A 22841-nucleotide genomic window follows, 5' to 3' on the forward strand; every position below is an offset into this window, starting at 1 on the left:
AGTGAGTTAGACAATCTGTCTGTTACCTGGATGTCAAATAGAAACCAAGACAACAAAATACACAGTTACATCCTACATGTTGGAAGGACTCCAGTTGAGTGGCCTATGGCCTGGGTCTTTGGGTATCCTAGGCAGATATCCAGCCCTATCAAAACAGGCTTGTCTGGAGAATCTTAGCCCATTTACATGCAGAAGAGGATCAAATTGGCTAACACTGAGACTTTATAAATAGTAGGACTGTTTCTCCAGCCTGTCTTCATTCTGTTCAGCGCTAAAATTCCCTGGCAGCATGTAACTAATGAGAATGGAAAAGTACTGTTTGCAGAGATTTAAGCTGGCTGACTCCAGTGCTCCCATGGTGCCTTATCATCAGTGGTTGCATTTGCTGCTCTTGAGGGTGGCTGTCCTTTCCATGTTGAGCTGTTATCTCAGGTGATGAAAACAGCAATATTTTACCCAAGACCCCAAAATGGTCTCAGGGAAATCCTCTTTTGTCATTGTGAGAATATGACCACATCTTGCTGAGCAAGAGAAGGATGGACCAGGGCATCCACTTGGACTTGAATAGCTTAGCCTTGTGTTTCAATTTTAGAAAAATTGGACTGAGATTGTCTTAGGCAAGTGTGTAGAATGTCGAGTACTCATGAGCTCCGTATAGCTTCTGTAGTGGAGATGCTGTTTCCCCCATTTTACTGATGAGCAGACAGAGGCTTAGAGCTAGAGATAACTAGTCCAACATTGTACTGCTAGACAGTAGCCAAGCAGGGATTTTGACAAAAGTCTATGCCCTTACGCACTAAGTGGTGCTGCCTCCTCTTTTCTTTTATTTGGAACTCTTGAGATGTGTATTGCTTTAAATCTCACTTTTTTTTTTTTTTTTTTTTTAATAACTCTTTGCCATGGCTTTTCATTTTCTCATTAGGGAATGCATTGCTTCATGGGACTTCACAACAACTCAGAGCTGCTGAACCTAGTTCCCAGCTGCATATATGCCTGTTTGTGTTGTGTTAATCTGTCCAGATAACACCTTCCATTGTGCACACCTGTGGGGATATACACAATCACCCCTTCACCCTTCCAAGAAGCAGTCAGTGTGGAGAAACCTTTAGAGACTTTCCAAAGAAGATGGTATTGGAAGTTAACAGATTGAGAAGGGAAAAGCACCCAGCCAGAAGGAATAACCTGTGCAAATAAATGATGGCATTAAAGTAATGTTAACATTTCTGTATTCCTGGGGGAAGAGAATGAAAGGAACCATGCTTTCATTTGCACACTGTGAAGACCCAGATACATGCTAAAGAATTGGAGTTTTGACTTTAGAAAGTAGAAACACCAGTGGTCTATAACTCAAGACTGTTGTGTTTTGGTTCTTTAGGAAGTTAGCAGGTAGTAGGCAGAGTGGATAATGGACCAGGAAAGATATGCATCAGGAAGCTACTGTAGGGCTCAGCGTTATTTGTGCAAGTCACAGGGATTTTATGTTCTTTGGAGCTTGCAGGGCAGCAGGAAAGGTTGGTCAAAGGCAACCAGGTGGCAGTGCATGTGGTGATTGTGAGAGAGGGAAAGCCTGGGAAGTCCAGGGGTAAGGGCATTGATATTAGATGTTTTAGCAGTATCAGCTGGACAGAAGTTATAAGAAGACAAGTTTGGATTTGAGGCTTGGAAGTCCCTAGTGATGGGCAGAGAGGTGTGGTGGAAGGTAGGGTGAGGAGAACATGACTCAGGATCTTTAGTTGGAAAAAATAAGGAAAAAGGTAGTGCAGGCCTGAACAGAGGATGATTTAAGAAGAGTTGTGAATCCTTTTGTTTGATTTTAGGGAAGGGTGAGTTATGAGTGTATGAAGAGCATGATGGTCTTAGAGACAAAGGGATATTGATGTACAGGACTGCTAGAGGTGGGAGCAGGAACCCTTCACAGGCCCACAGGACTCAGCATTAGTATTAGGGATGCTTAGTAATCGATGCCAAAGTGTGTTTCTACAAATGTTCAAAATTAGGATTCTGTCAAAGTAATTTTTCTCTTTACAAAAAAGGATTAACCCTAAGATTCCATTGAATAGCAAATTCCTGAGTTTGTTGGCATTTTCTTTTTGCAAATGTATAGTCATATCCTGCATAATGATGATGGTCTTATAAGATTATAATAAGGCTGAAAAATTCCTAACACCTAGTGATGTATGGCTGAAGAAGAGGCAAGGGAAAAGGAAAGTACAGGAGAAGAAAAAGAAGAACCTCTAAGAAAATTCATAGAGGAGGGTTTAGCAGAAGCTTTTGCAGACTTCAACAAGCTGCTATTTGAAAACATGGCGCCAACACCCAAAGGTTTTCATTACTAGAGAAGAATGTTGATGGTTTATTATCTGCTTATAGCAAATCTATGATGCTGAAAAGAAACCAGGCAAACCCCTATGGACATATTTCTGGAAAGAGTGCCACCTCAAGAAGAGCCTCAGGGACATCTTTCAGGAGGAATTCCCAAAGAAGATGTTGTTGCCATAGGAAATGGGACATAGGAAGGTCTATTCTGAAGACCTTTCATTGGGACAAGATGGTGGAAGTAGAAGACAGTCATAACGATCATCATCCTGACCTTATATAGGATTAGGCTAATGTGTGTGTTTGTGTCATAGTTTTTAACAAAAAAAATTCAAAATATAAAAAGAAAATTTAAATACTTAAAAACAGATAAAAGGCTACTGAATAAGGATACTAATATACAATATTACATTACTTTTGAACAGCTGTATAATGTGTTTGTGTTTTAAGCTAAATGTTATTATAAAAGTCAAAAAGTTTTTATAAAAATTAATTTTATAAAGTTACAGTAAACCAAAGTTAATTTATTATTGAAGAAAAAATTTATAAGCAATGTAACCTAAGTGTACAGTGTTTATATAGTCTAGTAACATCTAGTAACATCCTAGGCCTGCACATTCACTCACCACTCACTCACATACCCACCAGAGCAACTTCCAGTCTGCAAGCTGCATTCAGGGTGAGTGCCCTAGAGAGGTGTACCACTCTAAATCTTTTGTACTGTCTTTTTACTGTACCTTTTCTATGTTTAGATATGTGAAGATATACAAATACCACTGTTATAGTTGCCTATAGTATAGTTTTGTAGCCTAAGACCAATAAACGTTATAGCTTAGATATATTGTAGGTTTTACCATCTAGGTTTGTATGAGTACACTCCACAATGTTCGCAACACAGAAAGATGCATTTTAAACATTCTTTTGTTTAGCATCTTGTGAATATTTGTCAGTACCTGTTATGGTTTAGATATTAGGTGCTCCTCAGAAGCTCATGTGTGAGACAATTCTAAGGGATTTAGAAGTGAAATGATTGGGTTATTCCTATTAATCTGCTGATAGGGATTAACTGGGTAGTAACTATAGGCAGGTAGGGTGTGGCTGGAGGAAGTGGGTCGCTGGGAGTGTGCCTTTGGGGTATATATTTTGTCCCCAGTGAGCGGAGCTTAGTCTCTCTCTCTCTCTCTCAGCTTCCTTATTGTCATGTCCTGAGCTGTTATCCTCCTCCACACCCTTTTGGCACAGTGTTGTGCCTCACTTCAGGCCCAGAGCAATGGAGTTAGCCATTTATGGACCGAGACTTCTAAAACCATGAGCCCCCTAAAACTCTAACTCCTCTAAAAACTGTTCTTGTCCTTTGGTCACAGTGGTGAAAAAGCTGACTCAAACAATGCTATATCTGTACAAAGATCCTTAGGGATTGGGCAGTTTATTCCATTGGTGACAGTTTTCTGTTCTTTACATGTACTTTCCCCAGATCTGGGGCATGTGGGTGGGGGGAGCAAAAGTTGTTTTATATGAGTGACTTCCCAGATAAAAGGTGGTGGTGGGTTACAAAAAGGGGCTCCTTTACCTCTTTTGGTGGGTCTGGGAATAGGTGATATAACAAGGCAGTGGGGTGAGAAGGTGAAAATAGTGGTTGGAATCCTGTACCTGCAGACACTGGCCTGAGCCTTCCTTATTCCACAAACATTGTTCTCAACAGGGTAGATTTTCTTTTTATAGAAAAAGTGCTTGTCTCATTTTGTGATAGCTTTTCATGAAGCTGAGATGTATCTAAGTGTGTTGCTCTCAGATGAGTGCTCTGGGATGTCACTTGAATAAAATACCATAGATTATATTCTTGCATTTCAGCTGCACAGTTTTATTTACAAACACAAGCATTTCAAGGTATAATGAGAGGAGGCTGGTATTCATAAAGAAACCTGACCTTAAGGTTGACACTTTGTAGGAGAACATGACTAGGCCTTGAGTTGTGGTGGGGACTCTTCACCACTGTCTTTTTTTTTTTTTTAATATTTATTTTTTTAGGTGTAGTTGGACATGATACCTTTATTTATTTTTATGTGGTGCTCAGGATTGAACCCAAGGCCTTGCAAGAGCGCTCTACTGCTGAGCCACAACCCCAGCCTCCTCAATACTGTCTTGAACAGAAGCCAGGCTCCAGATCTTCACCAGGACAGTTGAGAATGTTGAATTAAACAGCATCCAGTCCTTAGAATTCCAGAGATGTTTTTGTAAAGTAGAAACAAAACTCAGAGTTTGGTTTACTTTTATCTTGTTTAATAATGTCCTAGGAATCCTGTTAAAGGAAACAAACAGAATGTCTTCTAGAAAATTAGTGTGCAGTTTTATTGCACTTATTTTGTAAGTTCTGTTTTTTATATTGACTGTCCCAGTTGTATGTAAGGTATGTTGCAAACTGTGCTGGGTGTATTTTGTTCTCTTTTCTAGAAGATTGTAATCTCATATGGGGCTTGCATGACAACTATAAATAATCTTATGTGGCTCTATTAGTTAAGGTAAAATGAACCAGTGAAAAAATGACTGCTCTATATGTTTTGAATAAAATGTGATATTTGATGTCATGATGTTGAGTGAGAAGGAGCTGTAAAGAAAAGGGAAAAATCCCTGCCCCACTCTCTCTTTTGGTTAAGAAGGAAGTTCAGTTTTGATAGAGGCTTGAAGGCAAGAGGACAAATGAGCTGAGGAGCAGATGGACAAGTCAAGGTAAACTTGAGTCTAGTTCCTGCCATCACCCACACTTGGTTTCTAGAGTCCTTGGCTCTGTCACTTGTTTCCTAGGTGTATACCCCTATACCCGACATGCATTCTTAAACCCTCAGGCTTGTACCATTTCTATAGACTGGTGCCCCCAGACACCCTCCAGATCCACACTCTTTAGCATTCTGCTGCCCACTCTCCACATGTCAATTGTACAGTGACTTTTTAAAAACAATCAAATAATGTCACTCCATTTCAACCCTGCAGTGACTTATGATCACTTTGTAATTAAATTCTGAGTTCTGATTTAGAAAGTCCTGTACTGATATCACGTGGTATGACAGCCTCTTCTTTGGATCATAATAATGTTAATAGTATTGGTAATCCACATTGATAAGATTATTATTTGGATGTGAACAGAGGTGATGGCAGCTGACACTCTTAAGTCAGATGCTGTTCTGAGAACTTTGTATCTACCTACTCCTTAACCCAGTAGCAGTTTTGGGACTGGCACTCATACAACCCCATTTTACAGGTATGGAAATGGAGGCATGAGCCTACAGTCACAGTGGGTTTGTAGAGAGCTGGGCCCCAAGTTGTCACTGTAGCAACCAGGGGTTTTGAGGTGCCACTTTGTGGCTTTCAATTGACTGTGAGTTTGTGAGTTCTACTTTATTTCCTCATGTGCCCCTGGCATCTGCAGTAGTGCAGGAACCTGGCAGGTATTGGGCTAGTGCTTATGGATGGCAGGTGGGGCAATCTTTGATGGGCCAACTGGCTGCAGAACCCTATCCTGGGACCCTGGGATCCCAGCATGGGCAGAGGAGGTTTCTCTTTGGCATTGATGGGTGCAGCCCACGGCAGTGCCTAGGCAGAGTAAGTGGGGCATGGCAAGGCCTTGGGCAGGTTGCTTTCACGCCTTATGCACCCATATTTCAGACAGAATAGATTGGTGCTATTGCTGTGGTAAGCAAAATTGAACGGTGTAAAGCTTATTTTAAGCTCTACAGATTAGGTAACTGTAGGTACTAAAATTCCTTCCAGGATTTGATATTCCCCAGGATACAAAAGACCATCTCACTATTCCAGATTGAAGTAATTTAGGCTTAAAACCCATCATTGCTCTACTATGAGTAAAAGAAACCAACACCCTCCACACACTAACTATTGTGAAAACAGAAGTTGGTTATTTATGGAACGCCCTGTTGGAAGATCGCTAACAATTTCGCCCCCAAAAACAGCAGGAGCAGAAATAACCACCTTCTAGATAAAGCAAACGGAAAGACATTGCCAGCACTTGCTATGTCAAGTGCCATGAACAATGGCAGCCAGCGGGGAGTTATGCAGAGAGAAAAAGCCCTTCTATTTGCTTTTCAGAATTGGTGGACTGGGGAAATATGGGAGGCAAAGGAGGAAAAGAGTAAATACAGTAATCTTGAGTTAAAAGTGATGCTAAATTTTTCTGCTTGGAACTGTGACTCAGTATCCAGGACTGAAATCTAATTGACCAACTCCAGTCTTAATTACACAGAAGAAGGGCATGCTCCTCTTATCACCTCACATAGGGTGCATGATGTCAACACAAGTTAGTACTCTAAAGTTAGCCTGGATCATGTGACCAAGGCCTGTTTACAGGTTCCTGCACCATTACTTGATGTATTCCTTCCTATTTTCTTCTTTCTTCACTGGATTCATTATGTCCAGTCTCGTGCCAGGGCATGAAGTTAATCCACCTCCTAGGAGGATGGAAAATTTTCAAGGAATTTGTGGGCATGTGTTAAAACTGCCCGGTAACTGATAAGTATCTTTGGGTAGATACTTAAAGGTTATGCCAATACCCTGTTTCCCCTTAAACTCCATTGCTCTCAGATTCATTCAGTGTTATTACTGCGATAGTATAAGCAGTGATTTCCTATTTCCCTAATTCTTCCTACATTTTAGGTTGGTGTTCTTCTGTAAGAAAGAGTTTTGTACCCTTCCTTCCATTCATTTTTTTTAAAAATTGTAGATGGACACAGTACCTTTGTTTTATTTTTATGTGGTGCTGAGAATTAAACCCAGTGCCTTACATGTGCTAGGCAAACATATGACACTTGATTTTCTGAGTCTAGCATATTTTGCTTAACATGATATAGTCCAGTTCCATCCATTTTCCTGCAAATGAATTTTTGAGGTGAATACTCTTTGAGCAGTGCTTGTAATTGTTGTTTGTTCATTTCTTCACTAGATACTAGATGGTCTCTGATATGAGCCTCTTTCTGACCATGTGACATCCTTCTTGCCTCCTCCTTGCCCCTTCTGTGGTACAGGAGAAACGCAGTGCTGTGTGATGAGTTTTCATGGCCAGTGACTTTCAGACTTTGACTGCAACCTGCAGTCATGGTGAGAAATGCATATGACAAGGCTCCCAGGTAACACATACGGGCGGTTTCACAAAACAGCTTGCTCTTTTCTCGGTGCTGTGCATCTGCAGGTGTTCACTCCATTTTGTTCAGTTCTAATCCACAGAGAGATTTTATACAAAACACTGTTCTGAGGCATACATCCTTCAACAGTTTATAATTTATAGTCTTATTGTTCTAATTCTTTTGTTGTACCGAGGGTAGGGTCTGGATTAGGACTAGGTGTAGAGGTATGGATTGGGACTAAAGTTGGGGTGAGGGTCTAGATCAGGACTAGGTGAGGAGAATCTGTGAAACTGTGATTTGAAGGAGGGATTCACAGGTCTGAGTTGTAAATTGTGGTTGAATTGATGGATCCCATTATAGAGTTGATGGATCTTTGGGAACAGTTGCGCCATGGCCCGAGCTAGAGACTTTGAGACCATGAAGGTGTTTGGATTCTCTTGTAGCGCTGCCTTACCCTGCCTCCCTTCTTTGACCCCTGATGCTGGGCTAAAGGCACTTGTACCTTACCTACTTCAGAGAAAGATGTTTTTGAGAAATTGTGCTACTGGGGGTTTCAAAAGCTTGAGTGGTAGTAGTTTTCCCTGGCTTTATTTCTCAGTTTGGCTTTTTGGGAGTTGAATTAGTAAAGCTGGTATTAATGTTTCTGATTTTGAATAAGAAAAGAATACTGAGTTAAAGACTAAGATATAGGGCTGGGGTTTTAAGCAGTTACTATAAAACTAAAAGCAAATTTTCAAAATATGCTTTCTATAATAAATTTTTGATAGTGTGAGTTTCCCTGACTGACCTATAGCAGATAATCTCCTGGCTGCTCAGGTGGCTTGATAGGACCAAAAGGTTACCCTGGACCCTGGAATGTTGCCTACATGAGTTGAGGGCCTGTTCAGAGTGCAGCAGCCTAGCAGAGACAATTCAGAGACAAGGGAGCTGCAGGGGACTCTTTGTTACTCAGCTAGACTGCATGGCACAATACAGAAGGTCAACAAAGACAGAAATTGATTCTTCGGACAAAACAAATATTAAATAGACAAACTTCTGGTAAATCTGGTCAAGAGAAGAAAGGAATTCAAAAGAAATCAAGGTAGAATGAAAAGGGGATAATGACTCATAACAAATAGAGAAGGAAAAAATTATGAGAGCATATTCTTGGTTGAAAATGGGTACAACTCCCTTTTAGTTCTTGAGGAAGGAAGGAGTTGTGAGGATATGAAAGTGTTGATGTGAAAGAAAAAATTGGTGCATTTGATTATATTAAAACAAAGAGCTCGTGTTTAGATATCTTAAAGTGTAATGACAACTTGCAAAGCAGGAGAAGGTCTTAACAAACTATTTAAACCAATGAAGAATTCTTACCAAAATATATAAAGAGCACTCACAAAAAAAGGAATTACAAGTAAAACCACAAATGACATGGACGGAATTTCACAGATATAGCCAATAAGCATATGAAGCAGCATCATGAGTAAGCAGATAAAAGTGAGTTAAGACTATACTGAGGAGCTGGGATTGTGGCTCAGTGGTAGAGTGCTTGTCTAGCATTTGTGAGGCACTGGGTTTGATCCTCAGCACCACATAAAAATAAGTAAAATAAAGGTATTGTATCCATCTACAACTAAAAAAAAAAAAAAAAAAAAAAAAGACTATACTGAGAGCCAGACTAGAGGCACATGTTACTGCTACTGTTCAGAAGGCTGAGAGAGGAGAATTCCAAGTTTGAGGACAGCCTTGGCAACTTAGCAAGACCCTGTCTCAAAATAAGTAAAAACAATAAAAAGGATTGGGGATGTAGCTAAGTGGTAGAACACCACTGGGTTCAGTCTCCATTATTCGGGGTGGGGGGTAGGAAGGAAGGCTATACGAGATACTGTTTTATATTTTATAATTGGCAAGGATTTACAAATTCTGACAGTGTGAAGCAGGGCTCCTGTGGGTTTGCAGCATTACAATTCAGGTGAAGGTGAGTTAGGGCAGTCCCTTGGAAAACAGTCTGGTATTTTCACTTAAAGTTGGACAGGTATACACTTCTGACCCAGCAGTTCTACTCCTACATGTATAGCCAAGACAAATTCTTCATATTTTCAAAAAAGGAGGGAATAGCTAACGAACGCCTACGAAACTTTCCACCTGCTTCATCACTTAGCAACATGTTACGGTTCCTGCTTCATCTTTCTCCCTTCTCCCAGACATTTGTTGGTTTTGTTTTTGATAGAACAAATCCCAAACGTCATATAATTTCACTCATAAGTACTTTAGTAAAAATAAGAACTTAAATTTGATGTAATTATCATAGCTTAAAAGTTTATAATTCCTTAAAGTCATCTGATACCTAGTCTGTGTTCGCTTATCCTGATTGTCTCAAAAATGTCTTTGTGGACTGGGGATGTGGCTCAAGCGATAGTTCGCACGCCTGGCATGCGTGCAGCCTGGGTTCGATCCTCAGCACCACATACAAAGAAAGATGTTTTGTCCACTGAAAACTAAAAAATAAACATTAAAAAATTCTCTCTCTCTCTCTCTCTCTCTCTCTCTCTCTCTCTTACTCTGTCTCACTCTGTCTCACTCTCTCACTCTTTCTTTTAAAAAAATGTCTTTTTATACTTTTTTTTTTCCTCCCTCACATGAGCATCTGAGTAAGCTCTAAATACTGAAGTTGGTCACTGGGTCTTTAAGACTCTTAACTTAGATTAATTTCTCTTCTCTTATCCCTTGCTACATATTTGTCAAAGCAACTTGTGACTTTGTCTAGTATAATTTATCAGAATCTGGGTTGATTGGTTGTTGTGTGTTTGTGGTTTTGGTGACCATGTTTTTCTTCCCCTCATCTTTCCTATCAGTTGGTGGTTAAGCCTTTAGGTTTAAATAGATTTTAGGCCCGTGTTTAGAGGCAGAATATCTCCCAGTTAGTGTTTGGCATCTGGCCATCACAGACATTCTGAGTTGTTCTGGGTCAGTCCATCAGCAGGTTTCCTATCAGCATTTCACCTGGCGCTTAGCTGTAGAGAAATGTTGCCAACTCATTGTTTTTATCGTATATCACAAGATTGTAATTTTTCTCATTCTGTTTTACCTTCTTCATTTATTATTTAGAATTCTCATTTAAGACCTTGACTCTTGTAGAATTATGGTTCCTATCAGTTTACTAATGAATTTTTAGAAAAAATTGTACTCTTGCCAAAGCTGTCCCTTGGATTTTTGTTTTATGAACTCATGGACTTAAAATGTACTTTGTGATTCAGTCCACTCTTGACTTTTTATGGGTTTTGATGTACGGATTATATCCTGGTGGAAGCCCCTTGAAATTGGCTCATGTATCCTTCTAACACGACCCTTCAGATCTTTGAGATTTCCTTGCTTGCTGGGAGGATATGCAGCTCAGGCTCTCCCTGTGCATTCTGGCTACCTCTAGAAGAACACGGACCCCTCTTGGTGGATTACCATCATCTTTGAAGTAGGTCAGCTACTGTCCTTGGAAAACTAATCATGGTAGATGCTAAACTGGTGATATCAAGTGTAAAAAACGTTAATGATGTTAAATTCTTAGAAAAAGAGGCTCAAGGGTAAGAGCATGAATTATTGGGCACAATGCATAATGTATCTCTCAAAATGTCTGAGAGGGTCAGGAGTCATCCCTTATTCATACAAATTGCCTTGTGAGTCTTCTGTCCATAGCCAGAGGCTCTCTAATAGGCAATAATAAGAATAGTGTCATGAGACCCAATTTTAGCCATTTTACATGATTTATCTCATTTATTCCTCCCACCAACCTTTGAGACAGATACTGTTAGTATTTTCATTTTATAGATCAGGGGACCAAAGCATAGAGAGACCCAGTGACCCACTCAAGATAACCTGTTTTTGCACAGAAATGCCAAGCTTGACCAGGGTTTGAATCCCACAGACACACTAGGCATGTGAAATACAATATTTAGGGAAAGCCCTTGACTGCTCAGGGACTGACTGGACTGGCTTGGAGACTTTGAATTGTAGGACATTTTGAGACCAGAGTCCTTGGTCTGTGGTGGTTGCCACAATAGCACCAGCAGTAGCAGTAGCGCCTGGCGTGTAGTTAGCTGAGGTGACATGGTGTCCACAGCTATGGCCTCTTGAGGGGTCACATCACTGTTAATGCAGAAGCATGAACTTAGAAGTAAAGCATGTGTAGCAATGAAAGGAGCTTGTAAAGAAGGGGAGGAAGATCCAAGCAGGAGGTAGAGATGCTGCCCAGCAGAGAGCTGACCTGGAAGAGTTGCAGGAGGGCTGCTTGGTTTGAATTGCTCATCTGGATGGGAAGCCTGGAGGGATGACCCAGTCTGACCCCATCCCTTTGTAAGAGAGAAAGTTGAAGGTATATAAGTATAGGCTGTGCCCTAGGCTGCATCTGTGTTGCTAGGACTGGGGTACGCATGGCAACTGGGAGGCCAGGGCCAGAGTATAAACATCATGTGTCATGTTAGGGGATTGAGAGTAGCACACAAGGATGAATATGTGGAGTGGACACTCCAAGAAGGTGAGACCAAAAAAAAAAAAAAAAAAAAAAAAAAAAAAACAAACAGGACATAGGCCAGGCAGGTGACAAGTAGGAGGCTTCAGGAGCAGGGCAGTGGGCCATAGGGTGGGCCTTCTTTATAATACTTCAGAAATGAAGAATCCCGGAAGAAAAGTCATTATATTTTCACCAGGTGGAAAAGATTTTGTTAAATCTTTGGTTGAGACTAAGCATATGCAGGAAGAGGTTGACAGAGCGTGGAGGAGGATTCCTTTGTAGGAGCAGAGAAAAAATTGGGGGGAGGAGGAGAAACCATGACAACTAAAACTGCATCTTTAGGGCCTTGCTGAGGTATTAGACTTTGTCTCCAGGCCTATGGGGAACCATAGAAGGTTGTTGAAGACCACATGGTCACAGTGGTAGAAGAAGAGGCCAAGAAAGGCCATGGCTGTGACTCACATTGGGACATGTAGGGTCAGTGAGAAGAGAAGGAATTGTGTGAGAGAGATGGAGAAAGTGAACGGAGAGAATGATCCATTCTCTCTACTGACTGCCTTGTACCCATGGCATGCACCTGCTGCAGGCATGCACACCACACATGTATAATTTGTATGCACACAGCACACTCACATGTGCACATACCACATTTAGACATACACTGTCAGTCTGCTGGGGAGTCTGTAAAAATATTCCATAGACTGGGTGGCTTATAAACAACAGACAGTTATTTCTCACAGTTTTGGTGGCTGAAAGTTCAAGATCAAGTTGCTGGCAGATGCAGTGTCTATTCAGAGCATGCTGCTCAATAGATGGTGTCTTTTTTTAAATTTTATTTTTTAATTTTGTTATATATGACAGTGGAATGCATTACAATTCATATTACACATACAGAGCACATTTTTTCATCTCTCTGGTTGTATACAAAGTATATTTAAACCATTCGTGTCTTTATACATGTACTTAGGGAAATGAGGTCCATATCATTCCACCATCTTTTTTAAGTAGATGGTGCCTTTTATGTATCTTCCTTCACATGGTGGAATGAGGGAGGGATCCCTTTGAGGTGTCTTAATAAGGACATAATCTCACTCATGAGAGCCCATCTCCATGACTAATCACCTCCACACCTCCTCTCCTACAGACATCACTTTGAGATTGGGGTTCAGTGTGAATTTTGAGGGGACACAAAATTTCAGAGCACATACATATTGTAGTGCTTCTCCTGAAAGTGCAGGGGCAGTGGAGTTCAGGTGGGTGGTGAGGTGTGATGTGAGTAGTCAAAGCTGGGGTGACTCAGGGCAACAAGGATAATAGGATGTTATAATTGACAAAGTGGTTGTGGTCTTTGTATCACACGCAGGGTGAGTATGAATGTTTAAAGTGTGGATAGAATTGATTACAAGACATGAAGGAACAGCTTTTTGGAGGGTAGGAGATGGGCAACAACACTGCTCTGGGATGGGAAGGTATCAGGCCCAATTTTCTGCTGCTGACATCTTCACTTTGACGATGACTTGGGAGAGCCAACCCCTGGTTCCTTCTATCAAATAATCAATGCCTAATGTGAACTTGAAGGCAGCACTTATGGCCCCATTGAGTTATAAATCCATTGCTAGTTTAGGGCTCCATCTTTCTTGACAAATATCTTTAGGTGAGGGTTTGGCTTCTTTTTGCTCATCGTTTTTTGTACTTGGGACTAAATGGTACTTGGTGTTCTAAATCCAGAATTTTTTTGTGATCCTTAGGCTTTAAAAACAAATGGAAAGAGAGAGGACTTTTTGTTCCCATTGGTAGTACTGGGATAGGCTGACTGGGTGGGATGGTTCCCAATCCAAGCACGAGTCCTGTTCCTACATGCTGGCATGACAGCAACTCCTGGCTACAGTGTTGCCTGTACCCACCTGTGCAGGTGACTGTCTCCTGGTTCACCCCAATGCAGAAATGCCCTGGCCTGCTGGGAAGGACTTTCTGCCTGGAAGGGTCTGGCAGTCAGAGACAGGATCTGTGGCCATAGTGCTGGTTGTGGGGTCGGTTCTGCATTTTTCTATTAAGACGTTAAAAATCTTGTTGTCCCAGCTCATCAGTAGTGGGAGCCTCATTGAGACCTGCTCCATAATCTGCAGCCTGGCTGCTGACTTACTCCCACCTTTGGTGCTTAAGCATTGGTGCATTCTCGTACCCACCTCCCTAGGCCCACAGCTGCAGGGGTGGCCAGCGGACTCTCACTTGGTGGGGCCCAGAGCCGCCTGCACTTGACAGGACGCTTATTTTTACATACTGTTGGCTGGAAATAATCAGCTTTATTTAAAGAGAATGTGGATTCAGAGTGCTAAAAAAAGCACCCAACAACTTGCTAGGGCTGTTTTAAAAGGAGTGATTCTCTTGTCTCCTTTGGAAGGAAGCTGCAGGACCATGCAAAGGGAACTGAGGATTCGGAGGGAGGATGGGTCAGGTGGGTCATGCATTACCAGAGCTCTCTCCAGGAGTATAGAGCTTTGGGAGCAGGGCATGGGATCAGTCTGGCAGATACTCACCAGGCTGAGACTGGCAACCCTTTGTCCTTAGAGGAGCAGAGCCCATGTCACTGCTGGTGGAGTGAGTGTCCACTGTGTTGGAACAGCTGTCCACAGCCCCTCCCTGTTACACTTTCTCCTTTCTAGAGGACCATCTTCCCCCATCCTCTGCCCTTTCTTTTGAAGGTACTAGGGATCAAACCCAGGGCCTTATATGTGACAGGGAAGTACTATATTGCTGAGCTTCATCCTCAGCCCCTTCTCTCCACCTTTGAGGAGTCTTTATGTTTATTCTCTGATCTCTGTCAAATGCTAAGGCCATGTTGGCTTTTATTTTGTGTGTGTGGATATTTTATTTATGTTTTCATAATTTTGATTAATTTCGCAAGGTAACATAGATGTAGGCTATCGTGAAGGACATCTATTTCCTCCCAGTTCCCAGCTTTAGAGGGTGTTGCTGCTGCCTTTTATTCTTTTGGAGAGACATTCATTGATGTTCATGTGTGTCCATATTAGATGGGAGCTTAATTCAGTTGGAGCTCACATGGGAGGGTCCTGTGGACACTGGTAGCTAGGCAAGTCTCTCTGGCTATCCCTGCTCCTCCTCATCCTGATTCAAGGGACTCTGGGATTGATTCAGGAGGGCACTGGGTATCAGGTCCGTAGGGAACATCACTGCCTCCTGTTGACACTTTTCAGAAGATAATTTTTTTTTTCTTGTTGGTTAAAATGTCTGCATATTATAGGGAATTTGAAATAATACCTAAAGGTACAAAGAAGAGGGTCAGATTCTTTGTTAATCTACTACCAGAGCTAACAACAGAGATTTAACCTGCTTCCTTTCAGTTTTTTTATATGTATATGCACATATATCATTTCCTCTTCTTAGAAGTTGAGGCTATACCATACATAAAAGTTACAGATCTCTTTTTCCATTTTTATAGTATGTTGAAAGCTTTCTTTAAATAGTCTGACTAGTCTTTGAAAACAGTTTATTGATTGCATATACATTATCTTTCATTTGCTACCTTCACTCCACCCTGTTTTCTCAAATCATGGAAGCAAACATGCTCTGTGTTTCTTGGTTCCTGTGTGTCATCTTGGTGCAGTACATTACTGTCCCTGTGGGTAGTTTCAGGCTGGCATCCATACTTATTGGTCCTGCTAATATTCAGTGCTGAATTTTGAGTTTCATCTCTGAAAACAATTTCATTAGCTACTGTGGTTGTTTGGGCTGCCACAACAAAGTGCCACAGAAAGGCAGCTTAAATGACATTGATTCTATCATGGTTCTGAGGTAGGAATCAGAGATTAGGGTGATTGGCCTCAAACTTCTGAGAAGGCTGTAGGAGAGGATCTTCCAGCCTCTTCCACCTTCTGGCTGTGGCCAACAGTCCTTGTTGTTCCTTGGTTTGTAGCCTCATCACTTCAATCTCTGCCTCTCTTCACATAGCCTTCTTCTGGGTATGTTTCCCCTTTGAGAACACCAGTCATAGTGGGTTAAGGCCTGCTCTAATGCCCTCATTGTAACCAGATCACATCTATAAAGATCCTCTTTCCAAATAGATTACATTTTTAGCTCTTGAGGGTTAAGACTCTAACATATCATTTGGGAGGATACAATTCAACCTTTAACAGCCATCATTAACCAGCTCAGAGAACTTGGGCTGGATTGAAGGCCCAGCCTCATGCATGTATAGAGATAGGCACACCCAAAGTGGGCAAATATATTCTTATCTCAAAACTTTAGCCAGAAAAAGGATATCCTCTTTTACCATCCCTTCCTGACCCTTGTTTTATGTCTCCATCAACACAGATATAAACAAATGAAATTTTGTTTTCCCACATGATTGAAAGGAAGTGTACCTGTTGTTTTTGGGTCCATGGGGCTCTCTACCAGATTTCATCTGCTGTTCTCTGAGCAGGCCCTGGAGAAGGTGACTGAGTATACTCACTTCAGGATGTTCAGTGTCTGGCTGCCTCTTCTGTTATAAGGCTTTTGTCTGTGACTTAGATCCTCAAATGAGTAAGTGGAATTGTGAGTCTAACCTCATTTTAATTAAGTATGTATATGACTAACATTGTTAAATTTTATGACAGATATTTTCAACATCAGCTTCTTGGCTAGGCATGTTTGCATGTTGTTTGTAACAGATATTCAAAGGGATTTGGTTGACTGGGTTTTTTAGGCCATCTTAGTAAATATGTTGCTTATGTCTTACTAATGATGCAACAGCGTAATGCCGTCCTTTGGCTTTGACTTACTAGAGAAAATAGAGACTCAGTGTCAGATAAAGATTGAAGTCTGATAGTTGCAGAATTAAATTGTTTTGCCTTTTTAAAAAGATAGGCCCTGCCAAGCAGTGTATAAGAAATCAAGCACCACTGGGGGCAGTGGTGCTTGCCTGTAATACCAGTGATTCAGGTGATTGCAAATTCGAGGCCAGCCTCATCAACTTAGTGAGGCCCTAAGCAACTTAGTGAGGTTGTGTCTTAAAATAAAAAATAAAAATGACTGGGAATGTAACTCAGTGATGAAGTGTTCCTGGGTTCAATTCCTAGTTCAAAAAAGAAAAGGAAAGAAAAACCAAGCTTTCATGAGCAAGGATTTTGTTAATGAGAGCATATCTGACTAGTTGGTAGGCCTAGTTCTGAGTACTGTGGCAGCTGGCACGACCCGGCTGTGCTTTGATGGTGGTCATAGTTGCTTTCCTAAATGTGAGGATTCACATATGGGTTTCTTTTCTGTAGCTTTTCTCTTGTCAGGATCAGAAAGGAAATCCTCCCAAAATAGAGGGGGTTGCAGATGCAAAAGCAAATGAGCTTGACATGAAACTTGGGTCTGTTACTTCTCAGGATGTTAGAGTGGAACATGCCAGGCTGCCTGCGGGGCCTGCTGCTCATGTCTGCCTGGCTGCATCTCTTCTTTCTTATTCTTTCTTAGGATTCAAGAGCAGTTCCAGAAAAACCCTGACAGTTACAACGGTGCTGTACGTGAGAATTACACCTGGTCGCAGGACTACACTGACCTGGAGGTCAGGGTGCCGGTGCCCAAGCATGTGGTAAAGGGGAAGCAGGTAATAGCTGGGGCAAGGGAGTGGTTCAGCCAGTCTGAGGTGTCTCTGGAGGGACTCAGCATTGTTGCAGGAGGATTAGGATCAGCTTCAGAACATGAGGCACTTTCCTACTCCTGCCTCAAGCCTCCTTCTACCAGTGAGGTTCTTTCAGCTGTCTGCAGGAATTTCCTCTTGGGGACAGCAGATCCAGTTCTCATTCTGAGCAGCATCAACCCCAAGAGGGAACTTCATATATTTGATTTCCTCAACTGACTTAATAAAGTCATAGGCATTCTCAGGGTCCCATTGAAGATGGTCAGCTTCTTACTTTTTTTTAAGAGAGAGAGAGAGAGAGAGAGAGAGAGAGAATTTTAATATTTATTTTTTAGTTTTCGGCAGACACAACATCTTTTTATGTGGTGCTGAGGGTCAAACCCCGGCTGCACGCATGCCAGGCGAGCACACTACCGCTTGAGCCACATCCCCAGCCCTCTTACTTTTTTTTCTAATATTTTTTAAAAATTTTTTTCTAATTTTTTTTTAGTTGTCAATGGATATTTCTCTCTCTCTCTCTCTCTCTCTCTCTCTCTCTCTCTCTCTCTCTCTCTATTTATATGCAGTGCTGGGTGTTGAACCCAAGGCCTCACACATGCCAAGCAAATACTCCACCACTGAGCCAGCCACAACACTAGCCCCTCACTTTTCAAAAGTATACTCAAACATTACTTTGGTGAATTCTACATTTCCTTTAAAGATCAAGTCTGCCTCAGTGTGCCCAGGAAAAGTCCAGTTGGCTGAACTCATAACAAGGACTCAGGTGCCTGCATAGTGGATGTCTTGTGGGTTTCCCAAATTCACCAGTCTAGGGCCTAGCAAACTCACATTAGAGAAATGACCAGTGGGTAACACCCCTCCATGTATGGTGAACTATGTGCCATGTAGATAAAAGATTTGTGATGCGATCACTGGGCAGGAGGAGGAAGAAGGAGAGACCAAGTATGTGTACCCTAGACATTGCAGTCCTCCTGGGGCAGCAAGATGGCTGTACCAGGAAGGAGGGACAGGCCCAGTGGGCCTCAGCATCCCTATCTCCTTCTTCTGATATCTGTTTATTATTGCTTGTTTCACATAGGTGACATATGAGCACTGAGGGCAGGCTTCCCTGACCCCAAGTCTCCTTTCCAAAGTTGGTTTAGGTTCCCTAAAGAGCATCCTGTCCCTGCCAGGGCCAGTGCTCTGGTGTTGTTGGATGCAGCCCATCACTGATTGGGCTTCGTGGCCCGGCCTATCATCACCAGTGCTCTTGGGAAACTCTTCCCACTTATTCAGGTATAAGTGCCACACTATGATCTTTTTCTTTCCTCTTGACAAGCACTAACTGCTTCTGTTTTTTAAATGTGGACTCTCCCTACACCCTCCTTTAAACCATGCCAGGTCATGGTTAAACCCCTTTGCAGCCTTGCCTAGTCTTGAAGCAAATTGAAGAATCTGAGGTCACAGTAACTGAGTTGCAGTCCCTGTGGGCTGTGCCCTGTGGGCTTTTTCATGGGACAGAAGGTGTGTCAGGTGTAGCTGTAACATGCACATCTTGAGTTGATTTCTAAAACCTTTATCTAGTGAGCCAGAGTGAGTAGAATTTAATCTTTTAGAGGGAGAAAAATGTTTCATCAGGAAACTATGATAGGAATATTGTTATAGGTTGTTGTAAATAGGTAGGCATCACTTAAAAAAAAACCCAGGTAATAATGCCAAATGTGACATTACATAATTCCAATCCACAGTATAACAGACTTGATTTGTGTGTCAGAACTGTGTCCTTACTTCAGTCTTCCTAAGAACCTGCAACCAGCAAAGTATTATTGTTTTATAGATGAGATATTGAAACTGAGAAAAGTTATTAACTTACAGACATGTGTTTCTGCCCTTGTTTAGCCTAGAATAGGGAGCATTCTAGATACAGGTTTGGGTGAATTAATAGATGAATAAAAGTATAGTTTGTAGGTTGTGGGGTGCTATACTATAAAATTATGCTTTTATTCATCATGAATAGATGTATAAAGAGCAGAGCTGTGGTTTGGTTTAAGTGTGCCTGCTCTAAACTATACTTTTCTCTCTGGGCACACTCCTCACTTTATGTAATCAATATTGTCTTATGTTGTGGTGCAGACCTGTAATCCCAGCTGCAGAAGAGACAGAAGCAGAAAGATCACAAGTTTGAGGCCAGCTTCTGCACCTTAGCAAAACAGTGGGAACATAGCTCAGTGGTAGAGTGCCCCTAGGTTCAGTACTCAGTACTGGAGGAAAAATAACTCTAACAAACAAAAAAGAATAAATAAATAATCAACCAGCATTGCTAGTTTATGGAAGAAGAGATTTTGTAGAGTGTATAACAGGAAGTTGAGTTGCATTTATTTTTGTAGGGTACTCCCTGCTCTGACAGTGGGGTCAGACTGGCTGGCACCCCACATCCTACAAAGTGACAGATCACTAGGCTCAAAGTAGATGTAAAATCCAAGCTGGGTTTAAGCAAGAACCTCCAGCCCTCCTGCTGCATGCCTCTCCTGCAGGGCTCTCCTCAGCATTCCAGTCTCTGCTTGGAATAAGCAGACGTCTTGCACCTGAGCTGTTGGATAGGGCCATGGCAGGCCCACTGTGACTTCTAATAAGGAGAAATAGCCAGTTTTGGATGAATGTAGTTCATTCTGTGACAGGACAGGTAGGGCATGCTTATTTGCCATGAACAGGGCAAAAATAGGAACCATGAACCTTTATGATATCACAACTGTGAATCAGTGAACTGTGGATGGTGTAGTTTGGCAGAAGCAGTTCTCTGCATAACTCTTCCTTTCTCACCGCCCCCCACTCACCACCCATTATAGTATACCTTTTACCAGTACCTCGTGACCCCTAGAATCAGAGTTCAGTATAACTTTAGGATGCAGGTCAGATCAGATCAGTAGGGATTATCTGCACAGAATTCCAGCTTCAAATGACTCCACCATGTCTGGTTTGAATAAGTCAGGAACAGGTGCTGGCTGTCCTTCTGAAGAATTTTCTTGGGGTGTTAGTGGGTTGGGTGTTATTTCCATTTCATTGTCTGATAAGTTTTCCAAGTTCTGAAAAATGTTGATTACTATTCTTTATTCACTTTGGAATATATATATATATTTTTTTTCTTTTTTTTTTCTGGGCTTTAATCTGACTTTTGGGGCTTTCTCTGAAAGGGTAGAAAATAGGTCTGTCCTTAAACTAGGTTTGTTTTTTTTTTTCTGGACTCAATAGACCCAGGTTAGCTGACTACTCTTGCCATTCCTTCCTCAGAAACCGTGCTAGCCCACGAACTGGAGGTTGGAGCTATGACTCCTACTCTGTGAGCACCAAGTTATAAGGGTCTTGTCCTATATATATTGCAAAATGACAAAATGTCCTGCCTCAGATTTAGATTTATTTTCTCTGAAATGCTTTTGTTATGACTTCTAGATTAATTGGTCCTGGTTTTTTTTTTTAAAGTAAATGAGTTTATAATCTTTTTTTTTTTTTAATTTTTAAACCACAATTTCAGGGTGGTTTGTTTGTTTGTTTATTTATTTATTTATGTTTTTGGTACTGGGAATTGAACCCAGGGGTGCTTAACCACTGAGCCATATTCCCAGCCCTTTTTTTATATTTTAATTAAAGATAGGGTCTTGCTAAATTGCTTATAGCCTTACTAAGTTGCTGAGGCTGGCTTTGAAACTGTGATCCTCCTACCTCAGCCTTCCAAACCCATGGGATTACAGGCATGCACCAGCGCTCCTGGCACAGCCCTGCGTTTAACAATTGTAACCCTAGATCTGGCTCATTCTGCAGTGGATGTTTTCTGAGCACATGACCTATTTGGTGATTACCAAGACAGACCCCAGACTGCAGTCCAAAGAATATATCCCTTTTATTGCATGGGTAGTAAGAGTCAGCACATAATGAGCAAGGCAATTCCAGGTAGCAGCATGATACAGAACATAAAATGGGTAGTTTGTATGTGTATCCAGAACTAATGGAGTGCCCATCTCTGTGACTCTTCCTATCCTACTTTCTGGCCCACTGCACACTTACTGAAGATGGTGAGCAGTTATGTGCAGGTCTCAGCTGTCAGAAGCCAGTGCTTCCTCCTATGGCTCCCTCCTATACATAGAAGTCTCTGAGCATTTCCTTATCACACTGGATGGAAAGGTGGAAGGAAGGGTTTTTTTTGCATCAGCCACTGACTTATTTAGTATTAGGGTATTTGTGAAACTCACTGATGTAATTTGCACTTGTAACCAACTTGTGAAAACCTTCATGGCCTACATAGTGGAAATTTTTCTTTTATCAATAACATTTTTCCATGTCATTTTTACAATACTGTAAACATCTCTTTAAAATTTTGGCTTCTCATTTAGTGATCTGAGAGTTTTAGTCATGCTTAATTTAAAACTTTGGAGTAAGTTCATTTCATTGGGTTTCACTAGTCTAAGGCCTTTTCCTTAGAGTTGCACTTTCTTTTTGGACTGGCTCCTTTCCAGTTGCTCCCTAACCGTACCTGTCACAGCTGCCTGTCAGCAGTGTTTATTTTTGGTTTTTGTCTTTAGCACCTATCAGATATAATCATGATGGTAGCCACGATTGTAGCACCTCGACAGATTGAGTCAGAATTGGTTCTGTTGGTGATGGAAAGGCCTTATGTGGGTAGCTCTGTTTGTGTTGGGTCTGGGCAGGGTGTGAGACTCAGGGTGTTACTGGATGGAGCATTGCAGCAGAGTCCAGATCTTCTATCCTCCAGCTGTAGTTTGATGCCTTGCAGACATCAGCAGAGCTTTTCCTTTCTAAAGTTTTTTCACATTGATCTCTTTTCTGCAGAAATTGGTATGGTGGCAAGGACACATTTGCTTCTCAAGGGTCATGGGAAACAAATGAGAGTATGTGCACAAGGCATTAGTATTGGGGTATTTGTGAAACTCACCAATGCAACTTACAAGTTTTTTCAGAGGAAAAATAGAAGATTTCTTATTTTACATATAGCATTTTAAAAAATCACTTCACTGGCAAATTGAAAGAACAGTTTCCCAGTATGAAGCTTTTTTTTTTTTTTTGTCTTGGGGATTGAACCCAGGGCCTTGTGCATGCGAGGCAAGCACTCTACCAGCTGAGCTATACCCCCAACCTCAGTATGAAGCTTTTAATCTACTGCCTCAGTAGAATGTGGTTTAGTCATTTTTTCACCATGTTCTTTGCATAATCCACTTTCTGCTGTTCAGGAAAAGCTGCTGACTTCTTTCCCTCCCTTTCCTTAGTGTACCCTCAGAATAGGGACAAGGAACTCTGA

At 41.5% G+C, this 22841-nt stretch overlaps 1 protein-coding gene across 2 annotated transcripts in view; it reads left to right on the forward strand.

Annotated features, from left to right (window-relative positions):
- Positions 1–22841, forward strand: part of NUDCD3 (NudC domain containing 3) — a 108375-nt gene that overhangs the window by 52332 nt on the left and 33202 nt on the right. For both annotated transcript variants that reach the window (XR_014020963.1, XM_081285285.1), the window contains exon 3: positions 17389–17521. Coding sequence is in view for 1 of the 2 variants with exons in the window: in XM_081285285.1 (XP_081141411.1) it covers positions 17389–17521 (133 nt within the window). In the remaining variant the exon portion in view is untranslated. The remainder of the gene's footprint in view (positions 1–17388; positions 17522–22841) is intronic.

Source organism: Spermophilus citellus, assembly GCF_964194105.1.
Source record: "Spermophilus citellus genome assembly, chromosome: 3".
Lineage (NCBI taxonomy): Eukaryota > Metazoa > Chordata > Mammalia > Rodentia > Sciuridae > Spermophilus > Spermophilus citellus.